We start from the raw sequence: 21,012 nt of genomic DNA, 5'->3' as shown, positions 1-21,012 counted from the left end.
GGAGTAATGGTAGTTTCGTGTGAAAATGTCAAGAAGTTGGGTTGGTTATTTCCTTTATTATTTCTTCTTTCTTTGTTTTATGCCTACTGTTTGTTCTTCGTTGTCTTTAATCAATAATTATTTAGGATAAATCGAGATCTCAAAAGACCCCATTTAATCTCAAAAAGCTCTATATGTATTTTTAATCAATGACTATTTTAATGTCACATAAATTTAAGGAGGGTCTTTTGGGGTCACAAAATGGGGATTTGGCATTGTCCATTTATTAATAGATTCACTTCTAAATAATTTTAAACCCTTAAAATGGGATCTTAGGGTTCCACAATTCGTTTAAAATTGTAGAGTTCACGATTTGAACCTAATGGTTTGGGAGGTGTGCCACATTACACCACTTTTTTTTTTTCCATTTTTAAATATGTTTGACTTTTTCTCCATCATTAAATTGGAATAGTAAACTCTAGGAAATTGCGGAGTCCCCAAATCCCCTAACACAACACATAATGCAACTAAATTGCAACCCAAAAAAAAAAACTATGATGCAGCCGGAAATGGAAGTTTAAGTACATATATATCTCCTGGCCTCAAGCAAAAGTATATGGGTTAGAATAGTTAATCAGACAATAACATATGCCTGAAAGGGCCGACTCCTAGATGGATAAATGTCTTTATTATTATTAAAAAAAAAATATGGAGCAATCCAAATCTAACATACCAAAACAAAGCAAAACAAAAAACAGAAGTTAACCATTCAAATTGTAAATAACAATAAAAAAGGGGTTATAATGTCTTAAAGGTGGCAGGCCCTGCTATTATTACTCTTTTGGTTGTTTGCTGCTGCTACTTCTTTATGGTTTTGTCTATTTCCGACTCTGCCTGTACTCGAACTCTTCCTCTCTGCACTCACATCACATGGTGTCTTTTCTTTTTTCCTTTTTTCACTTCCTGTCTCGTTATCTGTTTGAATCTGTGTTGATATTCTACTCTATCAAATTGCAAGGTACGTTTTCCGTACAATCATCGAGCTTTATGTGAGTGTTGGATTTCACAATCAGGCATTTGTATAGGTGGACCGCCATCATTAATGTGGTCGGTGGAATCTAAAGACAGAAAGAAGTGTTTTGATTGGAGCCGCCAATCAAGACTCCAACTATCAAATTAGTATGATTGGATGTCTGATAAACAATGCGAATAGATGAATGATGGCCAGGATAGAAGACTCCAACTATTAGAGAGATTTTTTTTCTCATTCTTTTTTTTTCACCCCTCACCTTTTCTGTGAAAACGGAGTTGATTTTTATAGAGAGGGTATCCCCGAATACGAATAGAGGGGAAAATCTCACTCACACTAAAGTGTTAGGAACGAGGTTTTTGTCGAAAGATTTCATGGAAGCACGCATGAAGTTAATGCCTTGTCAGTGATTGGACATGTGCGAGTTTCAAAATGGATGATAGGATAGTAGCACGAGTTGAAGCCCATTTACGATCTATTTGAATTGTGGGTCGAGGTCGAGGTCGAGGCGAAAGAGATTTCTCCTCGACAAAGGAGGTTGGTGACAGATATAAGCCGACATGAAGAGTTGTTTACTCGTTTTGAAGAGATTACTTGTCTAGTCGAGTGGGCGATGGATGTCAGTTTGTTTTGACAGTATTCATAGTGATGAGACTGTTGGACGGTGAAGTGACAGGTATAAACTATCTTGGACAGAAGATCCATGAGTATGAGTATGCTATCAACAATGTTATAGAAGTAAAGAAGGGGACAAATAATGAAAATGTCCCTCTACTTACAAAAAAAAGGTCAAGCAAGCCCCTCTATTTTATTTCGTGCCAAAGAAGCCCCTCTACTATGAAAAAGGGACCACGTTAGCCCTTCGAGCTCATTTTCCGTCAAATGATGCTGACATGGATCTCATTATATGATATGGATTTGTTATAAGTTGAAATGAAAAATATGTGTAAATTATAACAAATATCAAAACAGTGTGTTTCTTCATTTGAGCTAAACCCTAGAATTTATACTCTTCTTCTTTAACATCTGCGCACGTCGTCCTCCAACCCCCCTTTGGTTGCAGATCTCTTCTCCCTCTTTTTCAAACCTGTATTCACTCTGGTTGCAGCTCTCTTCTCCCTCTTTGTTATGCCCCTTCTTTCGATTTGGGTTGGAATATGATTTTGGGTTTCAATGTATGGGTTTCGATTTTGGCTTGTAGTTCATGGTTAGGGATTTCGATTTGGCTTAGATTTCATTTAAGGGGTTTCGAATTAGGGTTTATAGTGTTCGAATTAGGGTTTTGTTATGTGGGTTTCAGTCACTGGGTTCCAAGATGATCGATCGTGGAAGTCAGAATTCTAAAATGAAGAGAAATGCATTGAAGCCTGACTCGTAGATGTTATGATTGCTATTTGTTATTGCCTCTATCATATAATGATTGCTATTTGTTGTTGAATTTGTATTAAAACTGATCTTGATTTGTATTGGCATGTGTTTAAGTTCATGGATTATGTCTTGTTTGTAGTATTATGGTTAATTAAATCATGTTAGTTATCTGATTGGTTTTAATTTGAGGTATTTGGAATACATGTCTTTTTTCTGTAATTGGTTGAAATGAGGGTGTCAATTAACCCTTTTTTTATAAATTTCAAGGACTTATTTGATCCATTTCTAAAAGTACAAGAGCTTTAAACAATTTATAATTGTAAATTTTCAGAATTCCATAATTCAAGTTTTGAAATTAACTATTTAAAATTTTAATGACACGTGTCAAAAATTTATTGGTCAATGACACGTGGAACATAAACGAAAATAATTAAATTCCACTTCATTCACTAATGGCAATGTCAACATCATTTGACGAAAAATGAGCTCGAAGGGCTAATGTGATCCTTTTTTCATAGTAGATGAGCTTCATTCACATGAAAAAAAATAGAGATGCTTGATTGATCCTTTTTTCTAAGTATATGGGTCTTTTCGTTACTTGTCCCTATCAATGAGCTGTTATCCTCATAACTTCATAAGTCATATCTGGACTAGGCCGTGGCCCGCACCTCTTAGAGTAGCATTCCAGTAAGTGAGCTATGCTGTGGGCCTGATTAGGGAAAATAAGTTGTTGGGCATACCTGGGATTAGGCCCAGACGATTTTCAGCCGATTTTCATTTTTTTGGTCTACGGTCGGAATATAAACTTCTGGACGCTGAAAAGTTAGAAGCAGAGAGCTCGATAAGAATCCAACACCTTACCCATCATCACTCAGTCACTGAAGAAGAGAAATTTTTCCAAAATCAACAAAAAGAGCCCCTCGCAGAATGCGGATCTACGTCTCATAACATAATTCTTAAAGCTTGTTTGGCGATTCATACGGTGTTCACTATCAACGATTGATTTTGATGGTTCTTTTAAATTGGGAATCGCACATATGAGGGAGGTGAATGAACACATGATCGGACGGAACGGGTGCATCCATCAATTGTTTCAGTAATTATGTTCGATTTCCCCAATTCTGTTTGTTTACAAGTTTCTATATGTGCCCATCTCAATCTCTTTGCATACGTACAAGCGTTTAGTCTAACTTTGTCTTACTCTGTCTCTTATTGCCAGATTACTGGTGCTGCTGCAGAGCAAGGATCAAACTTTGGTTGATTTGAGTTTGCTAAGACAAAGGATGAGTTCACCCACACACCTTTTTACATTTTTATTACCATCTTACTTTCTATCTTTCTTTTTATATCATATTCTGAGAATGATATAGGGTTTTCTTTAGTTGTTCTGTCTTGATTAATTGCTTTGATTTCTATTGCTTCCCTACTTCTGTGCTTCATACGGAGTTCCTTTTTTTTTCCCGATATCACTTGATGGCACTTTTATTGGCATATTCAGCTTCTCTTATATCTCTCTTTCGCACTTTGGCGTTTAAACCCTATCAGATCACCTCATTAGACACTCCACCATCCACTATCTACGTTTACAGTGACAGGCCCCAAGTCCACATTATGCCACCCTTGCAGGAACCTTAATGTTGCTTTACACAATTTGTTTACTGGTAAAGGACTGAACATTCATGCCGACAAATTTCCTTTTTGATGGGTCTTTAGCCAAGCATGCCTAGAGCTAAATGCTATTACAGTTTATCACCATTTCCCTAGTGAATAAGCTTATTTGTAGTTTTGCTTCTCGTTGGGAACCTGTATTGTAGTGGGAGTTAGATCTAGTTGGGCACCATGTTCGCTTTTAACACCTTTTGCCCTTGGATTTCTTAATGTAATTATAACCATGATGATTATTTAATGTGCTGAAGATGTAAGCTTATTGTTTTATTCCATGCATTTGTTATTGTTTATATGCCATTTTCTTTGGGTTGTCCTTGAAATTTGAGTTTATTGTCTGGTTGATTACTTGGTTCAATACCTAACTTTCAGTTCACTGGCTGGCTGCTTATACTTATGGTGGTATGCTGCATTGGTTTTGCAGTTGTGACTGCTATATATTGATGTGGATGGAGAAGACATTATTCTTATTGCTGTCCTTTGATTGCATTAGTTATGCAGTTGTGACTGCTATATATCGATGTAGATGGAGAAGACATTATTCTTATTGCTGTCCTTTGATTGGATATGTGCTGATTGGCTTAGGGAGTTATTGGACAATTGTTTGTGCGATGATAAGTGATTGTGGTGTGCTTATGGTACTAAATTGGACGGTCATTATACATATCCCTGCTTATTACATGCATCGATAAGACAAGAAGTCCAAAGAACAGAGACTACAGTGTTGCCAATGTTGACATGTACTTGGACAAGAAATATGGTGACTAAGTTCACAACCTGGCTTCTATACCCTCTGTGTGGATGATCTTAGAGTGATTAGGTTCTTTGATACTGGAGGTTTGGTTAGCAGGTGTTCAGGTCAACTGGTATTGGCCTTTCCTGGAGCCATTTGAATTGCCTTTATTTGACTGCAAAATCTGGGCCTTGCACGAAGGATTAGCTTTAGCCTTTTTTTGATAAAAGGATTACTGTTAGCTTCTCATAGCACAATGTCACTCATTTGCAGCCTAAATCTGTTTCTTTCACGTGGTTTCACGTTCTTTTATACAGGACATCTGTAGAATGACCTGTCCTTAACAACTACCTCAATTTGTACCTTCGAATGTCCTCGGTTAAGTGTCTTTTACATTGGTTAGCAAGTATATTAGCTGATTGTAGGATGATGTGCTATTCCATTCACTGAGTGCCTTGCACTGGACTCTCTTCATATATATATATTTTTGTCCCTTTTTAAGAGATTGCAAAAGTTGCTGCGCACACTTGCCTAATAGAAAGTATCTGTATGAAATCTCACTGATGATATATTCTGCTTCTGAACCTGCAATATCTAAGTTTCCCTGAGAAAGTGATAGAAGCTATTAGTGGTTTGCACCATCTATGCCATCAAATGAATTTGACGTAGACTGCATCAACTATCAGCAGTTACCCATTGTAACTGATGCTTCCTGTTACTGCACAGATCAAGATACCAGAGATCCAATTGTCATTTTGAATGTCATATAGAAGTTGCTCTCATTCTGTAGCATATATTTGCGTGTGAGATATAGCTTTGTTTTTGCAGGAAAGCTGCTGAAAGAATCTCCATACTTCACTCTGAAGTTAGGTGATGTTTATGGAAAGAGTTTCCTTACCACTTCTTAATGTTTGAATTCTTGTTGCTTGCTATTCTATCTTGCAAGTGTGGCCTACAAAATGAACTTCTTTGTTGTAAATTCATATGAATTCTCGTTAGGATTGATTGTCAAGCCAACCTTTTATTTTCAATTCTTATTTGTATCAAACAAATCTGAATCCTTCTACTTGGATTTCACGGTATGAAAACTACAAAGTATATTCTGATTCTCTTCTCCAAATTCCATGTGACTCGGTCTGATATTTTGTGGAAATTGATAAAGAGTGGGGTGGATGTATGGTCGTTAACCCACCAAGGATTTTTTAAGCGATTTCTGCAAAATTGGACGACTAATCCAGGAAGAAAAATTAGCAAAAACATCTACATCTCCTATTAAACAACAACCATGGTGGTCCCTGGCGAGTCAATTCCAACCCAACTAGCGCAACCTCGCGCGGTCGTGCGATTTCGCTCGATTATTATTATTACGACTATGTCGAGTGTTTCAAGGAACGGTCAGTTTCGTGCAAATACTTCCAGTTTATAATTTAAAGAAAGACTACAATGACTTGGTCTGTTTCTATGCATATAAATATAGATATCGGGTCGTCCATAAAACAACTCTGAAGCTGTGTTATTTCTGATTACCTCTGATGGCAGGTTTATTTTGGAAAACATTAGCTAGGGAGGGAAATGGAAATGGAATTGGAATTGCAATGCAGAGGACTCCGCTGGTTCAATGCAAGAAACATTGTGGAGTAAGAAAGCACAGGAGACACCCGGTATTGATTACAATGTCTTAAGCTGTGTTATACTATTAATACTCTTGTACTAAATTATGTTGTGTATCATCTGCATTCCGCATTGGGGGTTCTATGTGTTGTTTTATGAGTTGTGAAATTTTGTGAGCAGAATATGAAATTGAAGAGGAAAATAAAGGCTACGATTAGGCGACTGAGAGCGGAAATGGTGGAAATTGGGGAGGAACAACAATGCATAAAAGATGGACAGAGTCAAGTGAGGAAGAAGTATGAGGAGATTGAGGCGGAGCGAGAGCAACTCAAGAGGGAAACAGAAGTCATTGCGAAGCAGAGTGCTAGCATCCAAGTGCGTCTGAATTTGATGTTCAGAATCTTGAAAGCAAGAGCACAAAATGATTCTGTTGGAGTAGCCCAACTTACTCAGTCACTACGGTTGGTTTGATTTCCTTCAACTCTCACTCTTTACATTTCTGTGTATATATACGTTTATATTTATGCATGAGTATCATTCTGTTGTTAGGTTATTAGATTTAGTTCTTATACGTAACAAGATAGAGAGTTACCTTGAAACTCGAGATGTGGAGGCAAGCCTTAGAGTCTAAAAGATTTAAATTAAGTAGAACTATAACATAATATATGAAATATAAGTTTAGTAAGAGTATATAATGGAATCAAGAAACATAAAATTCAATAGGAGAGAAGTAAAAAAAAAGTTTTTAAATATGTTGGCTCGATTTTCTAAGATGATGAATATATTAGTGAACATGCAGTTAATAGAATTAAAAATGAGTGGAAAAAATGGAGGAGTACATCCGAGGTCTTATGCAACCGATAGATTTCTTTATGGTTGAAAAAAAATTCTATAGGTCGGCTATACGCCCTGCGATGATATATGGTTCTGAGTGTTAGGTTTTTAAGATGCAACGTATCCAAAAAAATTACATGTTGTAGAAATATTGAATGTTTCGTTGGATATGTGGTCACACAAAGAAAGATAGAATAATGAATTTTATTAGATCTAAGATAGAAAATTAGATTATTGCTCTTAGATCTAAGGTAGGAGTAACACCGATTGAAAATAAGTTGTTAGAAAATCGTTTAAGATGGTATGTGCACGTACAACGTAGAGATAGCACTATAACAGTAAGGAGAATCGAGAGAATTTTTTATAGGAAAAAGCATGGCTTGGAGTAGTTAGAAAATATATGAAATCAATAGGAACTAATACAAGTATGAACCTAAATATAAATGAATTGCGGAATCGAATACATGTAGTAGATTCCCTTTGATTTTTTTTTTTATAATCATGTAATTGACTCCAAATTTTTAGGATAAAAGCTCGGATGATGATGAGAACGCTTTGTTTTATTGATTTATTTATTTTTTGTTGTCTTATCGAGATAAGCTAATGTAGTTGCATCCACAAATCCTCAGTTAATTACTTTGTATCAAGTTCACCTATTGTTAAAAACTGTGATGACACCATTAACACTTTTTCCTTGTGTATGTTTCCAGTGAGTTAGTAGCGAAGCAGAATGAGCCAATGCAGTGACTTAGTGATGTTACAACTAATAATCTGCACTGCCTTTCAGTTGATTGTATCAGATTTAAGTACCAATGTCATTTGGGTTGTTCTTGCACTCTTTCCATCAAATATTATTGCAATCCTTTCAAACAAGCTTTTTTATGCTATAACGATTCCCGACCATTTGTATCTGTTGTCATTTGCTGATCTGCTTGCAAGTGTGAACAAGCCGAAAAGTTGGTTCGTCAAGGTTTAACAAATTAATGTGTTTGAATACAATTCTTAAACTCAATTGGTGAACGAGCCTAATTATCTATCTTACTGACAAGTTGATTAATTACCTTAATAAAGCATGTACATGAACGAGGTTTCTAAAGTTGAGCTCAAAGACGGTTGTAACTTGTAAGCTCTTCATATAAACGCTATGGAATTTCTTCTTTTCTTTTTTCTTTTTGTTTCACACCTTTGGGGAACATGCCATAACATAACACGTTAAATTTACGAAGATATTTAGGAATGAAAATGATGTGTAGCCCATCAGTTTGGTAGTCCATGAAAGTTCAACAAGTTTATTGCATTGATTTAATTAATAGAATAGTTTTATTTCCACTCTTTTATACCAAAATTCATTATCCAAAATTTATTGTTTTAATATAGATTCATTGTTTTAGTTCTGAATTTATTTGTTTTTGAAATTACATTGAAAAAAACAATGAATTAAGAAATTCCATTAAAAAAACAATGAAAATAAGATTTACTTGATAAAACTCATCGACAATGGATCTTGTTAGAAAGAGTTGATTCTGAATATGTAATTTTTTTAAAAATCTAACATGTATTTTGAGAATTAAAACGTTTTAAAATTTCGTTTAAGAGACTTGGGCTCTCATGGACTTCCACTATAAGACATTTCATGTCGTCATAAGTGAGGTTTCATATCCATTGTTACTTCATTGTAATAATTAAAAAAAATAAAAATTCAATCTAGTATATAGGCGAAGCCATGTCATAATATGAGGGGGGTCGCAGGGACAGACAAAAGATTTTATGTTAGGGTGGAATTTTTTTTTTTTTTTTGGTTATCTATTAATTATTCATTCGAAAGTACAAAAAAAAATAACACTAAAAATCAAAATTTTATGACAAGGGTCTAAATTGTCACATGTCTTATTGTTTCATTGTAACCCTGAGTGACATTGATATCTCTTTGACTCCTCCATCCGGAGTTTTGTCTCATAATGAGACACCGCATGTGTCAAATGTTCAACCTGTGAGTTTTACACTAGAACCCATGTCCATTCCATATGGTGTGAAGTTTAATGGTGTCAATTATTCTCTTTTATCACAAATTGTTGAGACCTGAGAGTTGAGACCTTTGTTGTCGGCCGAGGTAAATTGGGTTATTCAACTGGCAAAACTCAAGAGTTCTCTATGGATGATGTTCCGTATGGTAATGGACTACGGAGAGTACTGTATTATTGTTAAAGGTTGACTCATCGGCGCATGATTAGATTGATAAGATGCACAAGCCAAATTAAGATTTGGTATTTATTGGTGATGGCCCCATATGGGGTGCCCCATCACCCAACTGGATGTGTGGTTGTTAACGGGATAGGGAAAGCTTTAATTCTCTATCAAAATTATATTAAATTATTAATTAAAATGTATGGTTTAAATCTTAGGCTTTGTTTGGATGAGCGGATAAGACTCCGTATAGTATAAAATTATCCTTTAATGAATTTATCGGGTGTTTAGACGATTTTTAAAATACCCGGGATAATATAATTTTATAAAAAAGTAGTTCTTATACAATACCGACCGTATAATATTAAAACACCTCTAACTTATTTTTATTTTATACGGAGCGTTTAATATAAGAAATAACATGTCAAATGACAAAAGATACCCTCACTCTCACTTTAATTGAGGGTAATCTAAACATATTATCACAAATCTTATACTATACAAGTTTAATATCAGATTATTTCCAAACACCGGATAGGGTTAAGTTATATATCAAGTTATACGAGGATTAAATTATACACTAATTCATAAACTTTAATGTCATTTTCAAAAAAAAAATCATGATTTAACATGATTTTTGATAAAGAATTTGAGTTAAAATTGGAACCCCTTCCATCGGGTTTTTAATCTACCAAGATTTTTTTAAGCGATTTCTGAAAAATTGGACAAATCCAGGGGAAAAAAATTGCAAAACAACTACCTTGTCTATTAAGCAACATAATCAAATACCACGGTGGTCCCTGACGACTGAAATCGAATCCAACTCGCGCAACCTCGCGCGATTCCGCTCGATTATTGTGATTATACTACGTTGACTTATATATATATAGAGGTTGAGCTTGTCTAAACGCAACTATTAAGCTGTGTTATCGCTGACTAGCTCTGATGGCACGTTTCTTTTGGAAAATATTAGCTAGGGAGGGAAATCGAATTAGAATTGCAAAGCAGAGGACTCCGCTGCTTCAATGCAAGAGACATTGTGGAGTAATAAAGCACAGGAAACACCCGGTAATCGTATTCATTTTGTGTTTAATTTCATGACCGAGTGCACGATGTGATTGATTGATTTGCTGCTTAGTGTACAAAACAGAGCATAAGAAGAGCGAGTCTGAAGTACCGGGGAATACTGGAGATGGCCGGAAAGCGTGCTCGCAGAGCCTCTTCCGACAGTCTTAGTCTCGAAGTACATACTTCGATTTTCAAATTCAGCTTCTACGTTCAACTTCAATTTCACCAATTGATTTGAGGGTTTTCTTCTCTCTTTTGCAAACCAGGAAATAAATGCGCATCTAAACCGATTGAAGGCAGAAATGGCTGAAAGGAAGCCTCAACGAGCCTCATCGAAGAGGAAGATTCTAAAGGTAATTAATTAGTCTACGCTTTTACATACATGGCCAATTAGCACTCGCAATCTGATCGATTGATGATTTTATTTTATTTCAAAAACAGAAAAGATTGGCGGATCTGCAAGGCCTGAAACGTGGCTGGGAAGAGGTGAAAGGACGAATTCGTACGGAGGCAGAGCATGAAAAGAAGAAGTTGAAGGCGTTGGAGGAAGAAGAGGAAGACATTGCTCGGAAGAGAGCAATGAATGAGGAGGAGATAGAGGAGATGAGGGTCTTCAACGAGACGCTTAATCCTCTTCTGGCCACCGTACTCCTTGGGTTAGTTTCCTTGCGTGTTTCCCATTTATGATTTTTGTGTATGTTGGATGATTTTTCGCATTGTTAATTTTGTGTTGCTTTCTTTGGTCTGTCTTGTTATCAGACATGGGATTCAAGATCAGATGGAGGAGGAGCCAGTGTTTTTTGCGGCCAGTTGAAGATATAGAGCTAAATTAAGAGGGGTTTTACTTATATATCGTGACGGCGAACACAGAATAAAATAATATTAATGGTGGTTGTGGCAATAATACTCGATCAATAACAATGTGAACACTAGTCCTGTCCGTAAAGTGGATTTGCTCTTATTAATGGAGGTTTATGGGTGGTATTACCCATTTTTTTTTAAAAGAAGAAAAAGAATTAGAGGTTCTAGTTTCAAATCAGTTTTGAAGCCACCCAGTTTTGAAGCCACCCTTATAGGCCTATGTCTTATAGGCCTCGTTTGGTAAAGATTTTTTGGTAGCATTTATATTACTTTGTAGTATAAATGCTACTTCCCATCCAAACAGCAATTTCATGGTGGGTATTCCAAGGCAATTTTTTGGAGTATAAATGCTCCTTTTTTAAATGCTCCTTAATAAGACAATTTTGCTATTTTTTTCATGCACATTACTATTTTATCCTCAACAATTAATGTTAATCCATTTTTATCTTTAAAGGCAAAAAAGCCCTTTTGCCTTGTGTGAATTCGCGATTGAAGAAGCTAGGGTTGAAGAAACAATCACCGCCGTACGAGAGGGAGGGAGGCCAGCTTTGGAGCGCTTCACCGGCCACTGGGATTCCGACCACAAAACCTGGACTGGATTATTCTTCTTCGACGCAATCGTTGGTGCTCCTTCAACAGATCTAATACAAACCCAGTAGAAAGAAACACGTAAAGAAGGATTCTTGGGGAGCAGATCTTGAACTTAAGACAAGTGGTTTCTGGTCTCTGGAAGAAAGAAATGGAGGCCAACGAACCGCGGAGAGAGACGAAAGTGATGGAGAATCAGAGATGGAAGAGAATCAAGTTTGAGATTGAAGCCCTCCTGCCCAATGGAAGTTGGCTTTGGGACAGTGATGATGATTAAAAATGTATTGGAACCGGTCAAAATCCCACAAAACAAACAAATAATATAATTAAACAATAAATTAATTGTTATTAAAATAAATTAATTAATTAATTTATAATTGATTAGTATTTTTAATTTATTTTAATTCATTAAATTAATTTGTTTGTTTGAATGCAATTATATTTTTCAATTACAACTAATATGCATAATACCCTTATACGTAATTTATCACAATATGCTACACAACACAAATGTTAACAGCAAAAGTTCAACCAAACACCACAAAGTATTCAGGCAGCATATCTGCTACTAAAATTGTCCAGCATTTCTACTACCACCATTTCTGCTAGCATATCTGCTACTTTGCAAATGCTCTACCAAACTAGCCCATAATTGTCTGATTTGTTTGGGATAGAGGGACTCACGTGCCCAGAATTTATCGTGTAGAAACTCCCACTTAAAAAACAAAACAATTTTCAACCTATATGAGGATTCTGAGACAATGACTATTTGTCTGTTTAATTTTAAAAAAAAAAACCATACTTTATTCACAACCAGAGATTACTTAATTTGAAGCAAACAAGCTCAGAGTCTATATTTAAGACTTGAAGTAAATTGTCTTATTCAAAAACATTTAGGCTATGACTGCTCCAAACGAAACTTATTTGAATGTTAATTTTTATGATTGAACGCTCATGACTCAAAATCTTTCAAGGACTCCCACGTAGTGTACCCACTTGGGGGCAAACATTACCAAATTAGAAGTATCAAAATCAGGGCTCCATTGAAAAAATCTCAAATCAATAGTAGAAACTTTTTTTGATTGCTACAAGTTAATGGGGACAGAGTACTCTGTTAGAAATAAAGCAGTAAAGTGGGCTTCCTTGCGGGTTTCCTTTTGTCTGGTTCTAATATTAATTTTCTTTTTTGTCTATTGTTAAAATATATAGATGATTACACCGTCAACAACGCATTTTCTTAAAGGTTAATATCTCGTAGTAACTCCTTAGTTAAACGTGTTTATGCGAGAACATTATTGAAATAGGTGACCTCTTTGGAAGGCAAAGTCATACATGCTAGATATATCCATGGAAATCGGGAAAGGGGGCACTGCGAGGTGGGTAGTTTATCTGGAGCGGATGCCTCCTCGCATAACACGGATCTACATCTCCTTAGGGATTGTCGAGCAAACCTTTTAGTTTCAAAGATTAATTGCATCAAACAAATCTGGGTCCTTATACTTGGATTTCATGGTATGAAAACAGCAAACTATATTCTGATTCTCTTCTCCAAATTCCATGCGACTCGGTCTGATAGTGCGTGGAAATTGACAAAGACTTGGGTGGATGCATGGTCGTTAACCTACCCAGAAATTTTTAAGCGATTTCTGGAAAATTGGAGGACAAATCTAGAAAAAAACAATGCAAAACATCAAATCTACTTGGTCTATTAAACAACAGACGAGTTATATCGAACCCCACTCGCGCGACCTTGCGCGACTTCGCTCGACATTTATTAATGACTTGTTAACGTTCGTGCTATATACTTCGTGTTTATTATTTAAATTTCAAAGAAAGACTACATTGACTTGGTCTGTATATATACACACGCATATATGAAGCAGTGTTATATCTGATTAGCTCGGATGACAGGCTTATGTTGGAAAATGCTAGCTAGGAAGGGAAATGGAATTGGAATTGCAAAGCAGAGGACTCCGCTGGCTCAATGCAAGAGACATTGTGGAGTAAGAAAGCACCGGAGGCACCCGGTATTGATTACAATATCTTATCTGTGTTATAGTATTGATACTCTTGTACTAGTGATTTACATTCTGCATTGGGGGGTTCTATGTGTTGTTTTACAGAGTTGTGAATTTTTGTGAACAGAACAGGAAATTGAAGAGGAAAATAAAGGCTATGATCGAGCGACTGAGGGTCGAGATGGTGGAGATTGGGGAGGAACAACGATGCATAAAAGATGGGCATAGTCAAGTGAGGAAGAAGTTTGAGGAGATTGAGGCAAAGCGAGAGCAACTCAAGAAAGAAACAGAGGTCATTGCCAAGCAGAGTGCAAGCATCCAAGTGCGTTTGAATTTGATGTTTGGAATCTTGAAAGCAAGGGCACAAAATGATTCTGTTGTGGTAGCTCAACTTACTCAGTCACTACGGTTGGTTTGATTTCCTTCAACTCTCACTATTTTACATTTCTAGGTACATATATTTTTATATTTATGCCAAAGCATCATTCTCTTGTCTGGTTATTAGGTTTACTTCTTATATAACATGTTTGTTGTAGAAAGTCTCACATCATTAAAATAAAGATTTAACGGACAATTTATAAGCTTGACTTAGTAATACGTATTTTAAAACCGTGAGTTTTGGAAGGTCTTGAAGCCCTATGATAGGTTGGGGTTGAACTTGAACTTGGAAAAGCAGATAATATTTTACAAACTGAGGGGTAGATTTCTTGAGAAAAGTCTCACATAACTAAAATAAAGATATAATATATATGTTATAAGTATATGGGTTTCCTTAACTTAGTAAAACGCGTTCAAAAGCCGTGAGCTTTGGAAGATCGTAAAAGGTCCTGTGATGGGTTAGGTTTAGATTTTGACTTGGGAAAACATGCATTATCTTACAATGATAGTTAAAGTTGGGTAAAATAGTACATTGGTGTTTCCAACAAGGTTGTCAAAAGAAAAGGCACAATGGAAAATAGAGGAAGAAACTTGAAACAACCTTCAAATGAGGAAGAGGCGTATAAAAAGCAATGAAATGTGTTAAGATATAAAAATATCTCACATCAATTTGGTGTAAACCAACGATATGATTTTATAAATGTGAGTCTAATCTTAAACACTTTGTGACGCATTTGAAAAACAAAACCACGCAGATTTTAGGCTCAGAGCATGAACAATATCTCAAGTGAATTGGGCCAAACCTCTCTCTCATCTTCTTCTTCTACTTCTCTTTGCTTACTTCTACTTTCCAGTGCTAATTACTACAGTAGATCAAGTCATTTTGTTAAAAACTATGATCACACCATTAACACTTTTTCCTTGTGTTTCCAGTGATTTATTAGCGAAGCAGAATGAGGGAATGCAGTGACTCAGTAATGTTACAATTAATATGCCTACAATAAGAAGAAATCATCTGCACTACTTTGTACTTGATTATATCAAATTTAAGTACAAGTGTCATTTGCGTTATTCTTGGACTCTTTCCATCAACATTGTAATCCCTTCAAACCTTTTGTATCTGTTGTGATTGCTTTTGTGGATGCTGATCAGCTTGCAAGTGTGATTTAAAAAATTTTAATTTTGCTAATGTTATTTTTACTGATGCTTGTTAAAATCCCACGTACATCGGTTGAGTCATATCCAACCAAGTGATTTATCAAGCCAAGCCCACCCCTAACATCTAACGAGTCCTTTTCATGAGCATAGTGACTTGGGAACAAAGTCATGCAAACCTTATATATCCTTGGGAACCGGATAATCTAAAGTGGATAATATTGTCGGGTTCATGAGATATGGATTTATGACAGTACTGTTTTTTAAATGTGTATTAAAAATTTTAGTGGACATAATTACTTTGATTGAAATTGTTAATTCATCATGAAAAAATGCAGAAATATTAATGAAATTAGAATGAGGAATTCTAAAACGTGAATTTGCTGCTAATCTTCTTATTAGATGTAGGCTCGTCTAAACAAGCCCAAGTTTCCACTCCAAGCCCAGGCCCGTGGACAAACCCAACTCTTGTAGAGACCAGAGAAATCAACCCTAGTTCCGGTTGGGGAACGAATTATGACATGTCAATTAGACGGTAATTATCTAGGAGTAAATGAGTTAGTCATGCAAGTGAGTCATTAGTTAAACGGCAATCGCATTACATGTAAGGGGATTACTCATCCATTAAGTCGTAAGTTCGAATTTTATTCCCTCTCCAAATCCCTCTTTTAAAAAAAGAGTTATAAATGTTATGCAATTTACGTCTACTTCTTGTTCTTTTTTGGTTCACACCTACCTTTTGGGAAAATCCCATAAAATAACCTTAAATTTACATAGATAATTATAATTACAGTTGCATATCCATTGTTACCTCGTTCTAAAAAAAAAAAAAAAAAAAAAACTCAATCTAGTAAAACAGGAAAAAAAATTAAAAGAAGAATATAACTTAGTTAGTCACTATATACCTAAAATGATTGTTGTTGTTTTTTTTTCCCAACTATGAGACTAATAATAATACATATAAAATGTGTGTAAATGTAATCCAACAAATGAAAAGAACGTGTCACAATCTTTACAATAACAAATATTGACATGAGAAAATCAAATTTAGGAAAATTCTAGGAAACTCGTTAAATTTTTTGTTAAATGAATTGAATAAAAATCAAATTTAAGAAAATTCTAGGAAACTTGTTAAATTTTTTGTTCAATTAATTGAATAAAAATAAAATTAAGAAAATTCTAGGAAACTTGTTAAATTTGTTAAATGAATTGAATAAAATGTTTAAGACTTTTTTATTAAATGAGTTTAGTGGGATTATAGTGTGCTTGGATTGAGGGATTTAGGGGAAGGAAAGAAAATGGAAATAGATTTTTATTCTAATTCTTTTATATGGATAGTTTAGAAAAAATTAAAGTGAGAGATTTGAAAATGATTAGGATAAAGATTTCATTAAAGAAAAAGATTTGTAAAAAGTCGGGGGAAAGATTTTCTTCCCTCTCTTTCCTTCCATCAAATCCCTTAATCCAAACACACTATATAAGTCTTGCCTCCACCTTTCAAACCCAGTTTCTATTTTTAGTATGCTTTTATATAGAGGGTCCTCCTCCACCTACTCAATGCTCACTTTTCTCTGTCTTTCTTGTCGGCATCGTTCATCAATCAAACTGCTAGGTATTCTTCCTCCACATTCAATTTTCGATTTGGAAACCTATTGTTGGATTTTCTGTTTTAAAAATCTGTATTTGATTGTCTATTGTTGATTTCTGTAATTAGGAACAATGAGCAGGGAACAGAGAGCCCAATCCTCAATCATGGCACCGAAGAAGGACAAGGTTCCCAAAATCAATCGAGTTAAAAAGAGGCATCGCAGAGCATCTTTGCGTAAGAGAACTCTTAAGGTAGAGCTTCAATGTTTTAATCTAATTCGTCGGATATACTCTGTTCTTGGTTTTGCAGTCTTAACTGTTTGATTTAATGTTTAGGAGAAAAGGGGTTTTCTGAAGCGGATGCAAGATGAGATCAGGGAGGTGAGAGCGGAGACGAGTTCCTTGAAAGAAAGCCTAGTCCAGATGCTGACGGAGTTGGATGATCTCAAATTGGAAATTGTGCATACCAGGGAGATCAATGAGCGTGTGATCCTGCACAACACTCGCACCCATCAATTACTTGATCTTATCATTGCTACAATCCTTACTGGGTTCGTTTCTCCTGAATTTTGATTTCTTTTTTTTACCTACAAACAATCTACAAGTCTGTTTTGTGTATATAAGTTATGGGTTTCTTTCTCTTTTAGCTTATGGATAATTTCATTTCTATCTTATTGCCAGTTCTGGATCTGTACCATAACAATGTGCAAGTCTATTTTGATTGGCGGATACAAATGAAGACCAACAGACTACGTGAAGACCCACATACACATTCTTATTACATTGTTCATACCATTGTAATTTTATTATGTAATTGATGGTTCCAAATGCTATAATGTACAAAAATCTATTGCATCCCTGCTTTGCTTTGTTCATACGGCTAAACATCATGTTACATTGTTAATACCATTGTACTTTGATCTTGTATTGATGGTTCTTACCATTGTACTTCTATCAGATGTTGATTTCCATATTCATCTTTGCTTTAGTGGTTTAGATTTTTTTTTTTTTTTTTTGATGCGTATCTGTCTAAAATTCACTGAGCATGTATGGATCTTGTCTTGGACATACTTAATATGTCCGGTTTGGTGTAATCCCGTGTTTTGTCTATTTCAACGAATCCCGCTTTTGCGCTGATATTTGGTTCAATCTTTTCCTTCCCTTTCTTTTTCGAGACTGTAGATTATATCATTATATGACAGAATTATAGGAATATATAGAGATGTAAAGTGGGCCAGCCTGAAACGGCGCACATGAGGCCCATCTGTTATGTGGACCAGGCCCTGCCAGTACATTAACTAACATGGGCCGGACAGGCCTGTGTGGGCCCTAGACACAAGCCCGGCATGCTTAGTAACCAATTAACCATGGGTCGGGTTAGGTGGGCCTTTGCATATTTACATCATCTCCCAGTAAGTACTGGAGTGGGAACCCGACCTAGCCCGTGTAACCAATAAGCGCCGTAAGGCAACATCTCCAATTGGGCTGTTAACTTGCGCATCTACCATTTGGACTGTAAAGCATAATTAGACACGGCATCATTTGAAGTCCAAAAGCATAATCGATCGGGTGTTGACTCTTGACCTTATCAAGCGGTCAAGCCCACCATTCAGAAGAGAGTGTAAATAGTGTGCTTTTGGACAGGGTCGTAGGCTAGTAGCTGTACAAATCTATAATTCCTTTTGACTTCTTATTTACTTGATTCTTTTTCTTCTTTTTTTTTTTTTTGAGGAAAAACAACAAGAAAGCTACATATAATGTGATTCGGAATCTTCTATGCCAGCTAACTGATACACTCTCTCTTTTTAAGTGGTGGTCCAGAATTAAAACGCTTCCTTTATGATACAGTCAAAGTAGGGATTAGGGAAAATAAAGGAGATTTTACAACCGAGTCTATCCACAGAAAAAAGCTTAAAAAACATTTTTACAGTCGATATATCGGGGTAAAAGTGGTTGTATTTATGGACCTTCTTGGGTCAGTTTGTGACACTCGTGTTTTTAGAAAAGAAAAAAAAATAAAAATTAGGTGAAAGTTAGAAAATCTTATTTGTACATGTATAAGGGTAAGAGCAATAACACCCAAGTCATTAGTCGAAGTAATAAAAATGGTGTGTATTACATTGATGATCAGGGTTCTAATCATCCTCCCCGTTTCAAAAAAAGAAAGTATAAGAGTAATAACTATTTGTCAAAATAGAAATCAAATTGAAGTTAATACTAAACAAAAATAAAACAGAAAACTTCTGGTCAATTAATCTGAGATTGTGACTAGAAGAACCGCGGACCCACCGCGTGGAGGAATCGCGCGATAGTCGTTCGGAATCGCGCGATGCTCATTAGAGATTGGATGCGTGTATAAATAACCCACCGACCTCTCTGCCTCTCTGACGAACTGCATTCATAGATCGGCGCCGGAATTCGATCGGAATTACAAAGGTACTTCTCTAGCTATGATTGATATAAATCCATAACATGTAATTAGTTGTCGATCTAAGTATCAAAATGTTTGCATTTGAAGATGCAGGAGAATGGGCAACATCAACTTATCGACATGTCACCGCCGGCCCTCACAGAGATTGCTAACAATACCCGAGGAAGGCGAGCTTCGAATAACCGGAACGCAAACGTATTTACTCCACTGTTGAAATCAGATTCATTTTAAGTTTAATTACATGAATTAGTGCTCTGTTTTTGGAGAACGGCACTAATTGATTTGCTACTTTTTGGACAAACCAGAGCAGAAGAGCACTTCTGAAGTGGCGGGGACTGGATATGGCCATAGAGAGGGCTCGCCGTAACAGATCCTCCTCCAAGAGTCTTAAGGTTTGTTTGGTATCACTTTTGTTTCTTGTTTTTTGTTTTAGTTTTCAAAAAATAAAAAATAAAAACAAAAAATATTGTTTGTTTGTATTTTCCGTTTTGGTTTTTATGAAAAACCAAAACAAGTTTTCAAAATTTTTAAAAACAAAAAAAAAAGTTTTTAAAAGTTTTTGAAACAGAACTAGTTACACTTATTATAGATTATACTTTTTTTAAGATTTCAGATTGCAAATTGCATGGAGATATGAAGACAATGATCAAATATACTTTGGATTATTGTTTTATTTCTTATCTTTTTTTCTTTTTACTGATATTTTCAATAGTGAAACACGACAAAGGCTGTAGTTATAAAAAATATAGTGGTATGAATATATTCTACTATTATGAAAATAAAAGCATAAACACTTTTTTTTTTTTTCCAGTTTTACGCTTTTAGTTTTTATTTTCAATTTTTGTTTTCAGTTTTAAGTGTTTAACCAAACAAGTTTGAATTTTACGTTTTTGTTTTTTATTTTTGTTTTCAAAATTTTTAGAAGTGATACCAAACACAACCTTAGTTTTGAAGTAATACTCCGATGGTCCATTTTCAAATTCAGCTTCTGTCGTTCAACATCAATTTGAGTATTTGATGGATTGATTTGGGGATTTTCTTCTTTTTGTTTTTTTGTTTTTTTTTTTGCAAAACAGGAAATAAATGTAAATCTGAACCGATTCCAGGCGGAAATGGCAGAAAGGAAGCCTCAACGAGGGTCATCGGAGAAAAGATTAGCGGCTTTACAACACCTGGAACGGGACGTGGCAGACCTGAGAGGACGAATGCGTTGGGAGGCAGAGCATCAAAAAAAGATGTTAAAGGCGTTGGAGGAAGAGAAAAAGGACATTGCTCGGAAGAGGGGCTTAATCCTCTTCTGGTCGCGTTGCACTTGGTCTGTCTTGTTATCACTCATCTTGTTATCAGTCGTCTTGTTATCAACGAGTTATATTTATCCCAATTAATTATAACTATTGTTTCCTGAATAAATCCATGCTCAAGCATTCAATTTGGAAGGTTAAGCAAATTGGTTTGGTAATTACACATGATCATCATCAATCGCCAAGGGATATGTAGCAATAATGCTTCTTTCTTTTTTTGT

General features: G+C 35.5%; 4 protein-coding genes across 8 annotated transcripts; all 4 read left to right on the top strand.

Annotated features, from left to right (window-relative positions):
- Window positions 1–3,151: 3,151 nt before the first annotated feature.
- Window positions 3,152–8,129, top strand: LOC119989493. Of its 2 annotated transcripts, none has more exons than XM_038835063.1 (5): window positions 3,152–3,473; window positions 3,597–6,169; window positions 6,315–6,436; window positions 6,567–6,847; window positions 7,931–8,129. In XM_038835063.1, the coding sequence occupies exons 2-5, from the start codon at window positions 6,061–6,063 to the stop codon at window positions 7,965–7,967; spliced, it is 549 nt and encodes a 182-aa protein (XP_038690991.1). In that variant the 5' UTR covers window positions 3,152–3,473; window positions 3,597–6,060; the 3' UTR covers window positions 7,968–8,129. The 2 variants fall into 2 exon arrangements, with proteins under 2 accessions (XP_038690991.1, XP_038690990.1); XM_038835062.1 differs by having other exon boundaries at window positions 3,152–3,481.
- A 2,179-nt stretch (window positions 8,130–10,308) lies between these two features.
- LOC119989518 lies at window positions 10,309–11,467 on the top strand. 2 transcript variants are annotated; one of them, XM_038835102.1, is made up of 5 exons: window positions 10,309–10,472; window positions 10,555–10,647; window positions 10,739–10,825; window positions 10,914–11,128; window positions 11,232–11,467. In XM_038835102.1, exons 1-5 carry the CDS (start codon window positions 10,350–10,352, stop codon window positions 11,284–11,286), a joined length of 573 nt encoding a protein of 190 aa, XP_038691030.1. In that variant the 5' UTR covers window positions 10,309–10,349; the 3' UTR covers window positions 11,287–11,467. The 2 variants fall into 2 exon arrangements, with proteins under 2 accessions (XP_038691030.1, XP_038691029.1); XM_038835101.1 differs by having other exon boundaries at window positions 10,543–10,647.
- Window positions 11,468–16,929: 5,462 nt separating this feature from the next.
- On the top strand, window positions 16,930–18,036 carry LOC119989522. Its single transcript, XM_038835110.1, has 4 exons — window positions 16,930–17,084; window positions 17,187–17,311; window positions 17,396–17,610; window positions 17,741–18,036. The coding sequence occupies exons 1-4, from the start codon at window positions 16,994–16,996 to the stop codon at window positions 17,757–17,759; spliced, it is 450 nt and encodes a 149-aa protein (XP_038691038.1). The 5' UTR covers window positions 16,930–16,993; the 3' UTR covers window positions 17,760–18,036.
- A 1,339-nt stretch (window positions 18,037–19,375) lies between these two features.
- LOC119989521 lies at window positions 19,376–20,949 on the top strand. 3 transcript variants are annotated; one of them, XM_038835108.1, is made up of 4 exons: window positions 19,376–19,495; window positions 19,578–19,685; window positions 19,801–19,882; window positions 20,567–20,949. In XM_038835108.1, the coding sequence occupies exons 2-4, from the start codon at window positions 19,588–19,590 to the stop codon at window positions 20,873–20,875; spliced, it is 489 nt and encodes a 162-aa protein (XP_038691036.1). In that variant the 5' UTR covers window positions 19,376–19,495; window positions 19,578–19,587; the 3' UTR covers window positions 20,876–20,949. The 3 variants fall into 3 exon arrangements, with proteins under 3 accessions (XP_038691036.1, XP_038691034.1, XP_038691037.1); XM_038835106.1 differs by having other exon boundaries at window positions 19,796–19,882; XM_038835109.1 differs by lacking the exon at window positions 19,801–19,882.
- Window positions 20,950–21,012: the final 63 nt, after the last annotated feature.

This window comes from Tripterygium wilfordii, chromosome 21 (assembly GCF_013401445.1).
Source record: "Tripterygium wilfordii isolate XIE 37 chromosome 21, ASM1340144v1, whole genome shotgun sequence".
Classification (NCBI taxonomy): Eukaryota; Viridiplantae; Streptophyta; class Magnoliopsida; order Celastrales; family Celastraceae; genus Tripterygium; species Tripterygium wilfordii.
Note: the sequence above shows the minus strand (reverse complement) of the source record. Positions and strands in the feature narration are given on the sequence as shown.

Excerpts from the sequence above, each read along its gene's own strand:
- LOC119989518 (XM_038835101.1), top strand. The coding sequence starts at position 10,350 with ATGGCACGTTTCTTTTGGAAAATATTAGCTAGGGAGGGAAATCGAATT. Across the intron at positions 10,473-10,542 it reads TAAAGCACAGGAAACACCCG|TGTACAAAACAGAGCATAAG; the intron begins GTAATCGTATTC and ends TTTGCTGCTTAG. Across the intron at positions 11,129-11,231 it reads CTGGCCACCGTACTCCTTGG|ACATGGGATTCAAGATCAGA; the intron begins GTTAGTTTCCTT and ends TCTTGTTATCAG.
- LOC119989522 (XM_038835110.1), top strand. The coding sequence starts at position 16,994 with ATGCTTTTATATAGAGGGTCCTCCTCCACCTACTCAATGCTCACTTTT. Across the intron at positions 17,085-17,186 it reads TTCATCAATCAAACTGCTAG|GAACAATGAGCAGGGAACAG; the intron begins GTATTCTTCCTC and ends TTCTGTAATTAG. Across the intron at positions 17,312-17,395 it reads TGCGTAAGAGAACTCTTAAG|GAGAAAAGGGGTTTTCTGAA; the intron begins GTAGAGCTTCAA and ends TTTAATGTTTAG.
- LOC119989521 (XM_038835106.1), top strand. The coding sequence starts at position 19,578 with ATGCAGGAGAATGGGCAACATCAACTTATCGACATGTCACCGCCGGCC. Across the intron at positions 19,686-19,795 it reads CGAATAACCGGAACGCAAAC|AGCAGAAGAGCACTTCTGAA; the intron begins GTATTTACTCCA and ends TGGACAAACCAG. Across the intron at positions 19,883-20,566 it reads CCTCCTCCAAGAGTCTTAAG|GAAATAAATGTAAATCTGAA; the intron begins GTTTGTTTGGTA and ends TTTGCAAAACAG.
- LOC119989493 (XM_038835063.1), top strand. The coding sequence starts at position 6,061 with ATGGTGGTCCCTGGCGAGTCAATTCCAACCCAACTAGCGCAACCTCGC. Across the intron at positions 6,170-6,314 it reads GTCGAGTGTTTCAAGGAACG|GTTTATTTTGGAAAACATTA; the intron begins GTCAGTTTCGTG and ends CTCTGATGGCAG. Across the intron at positions 6,848-7,930 it reads CAACTTACTCAGTCACTACG|TGAGTTAGTAGCGAAGCAGA; the intron begins GTTGGTTTGATT and ends GTATGTTTCCAG.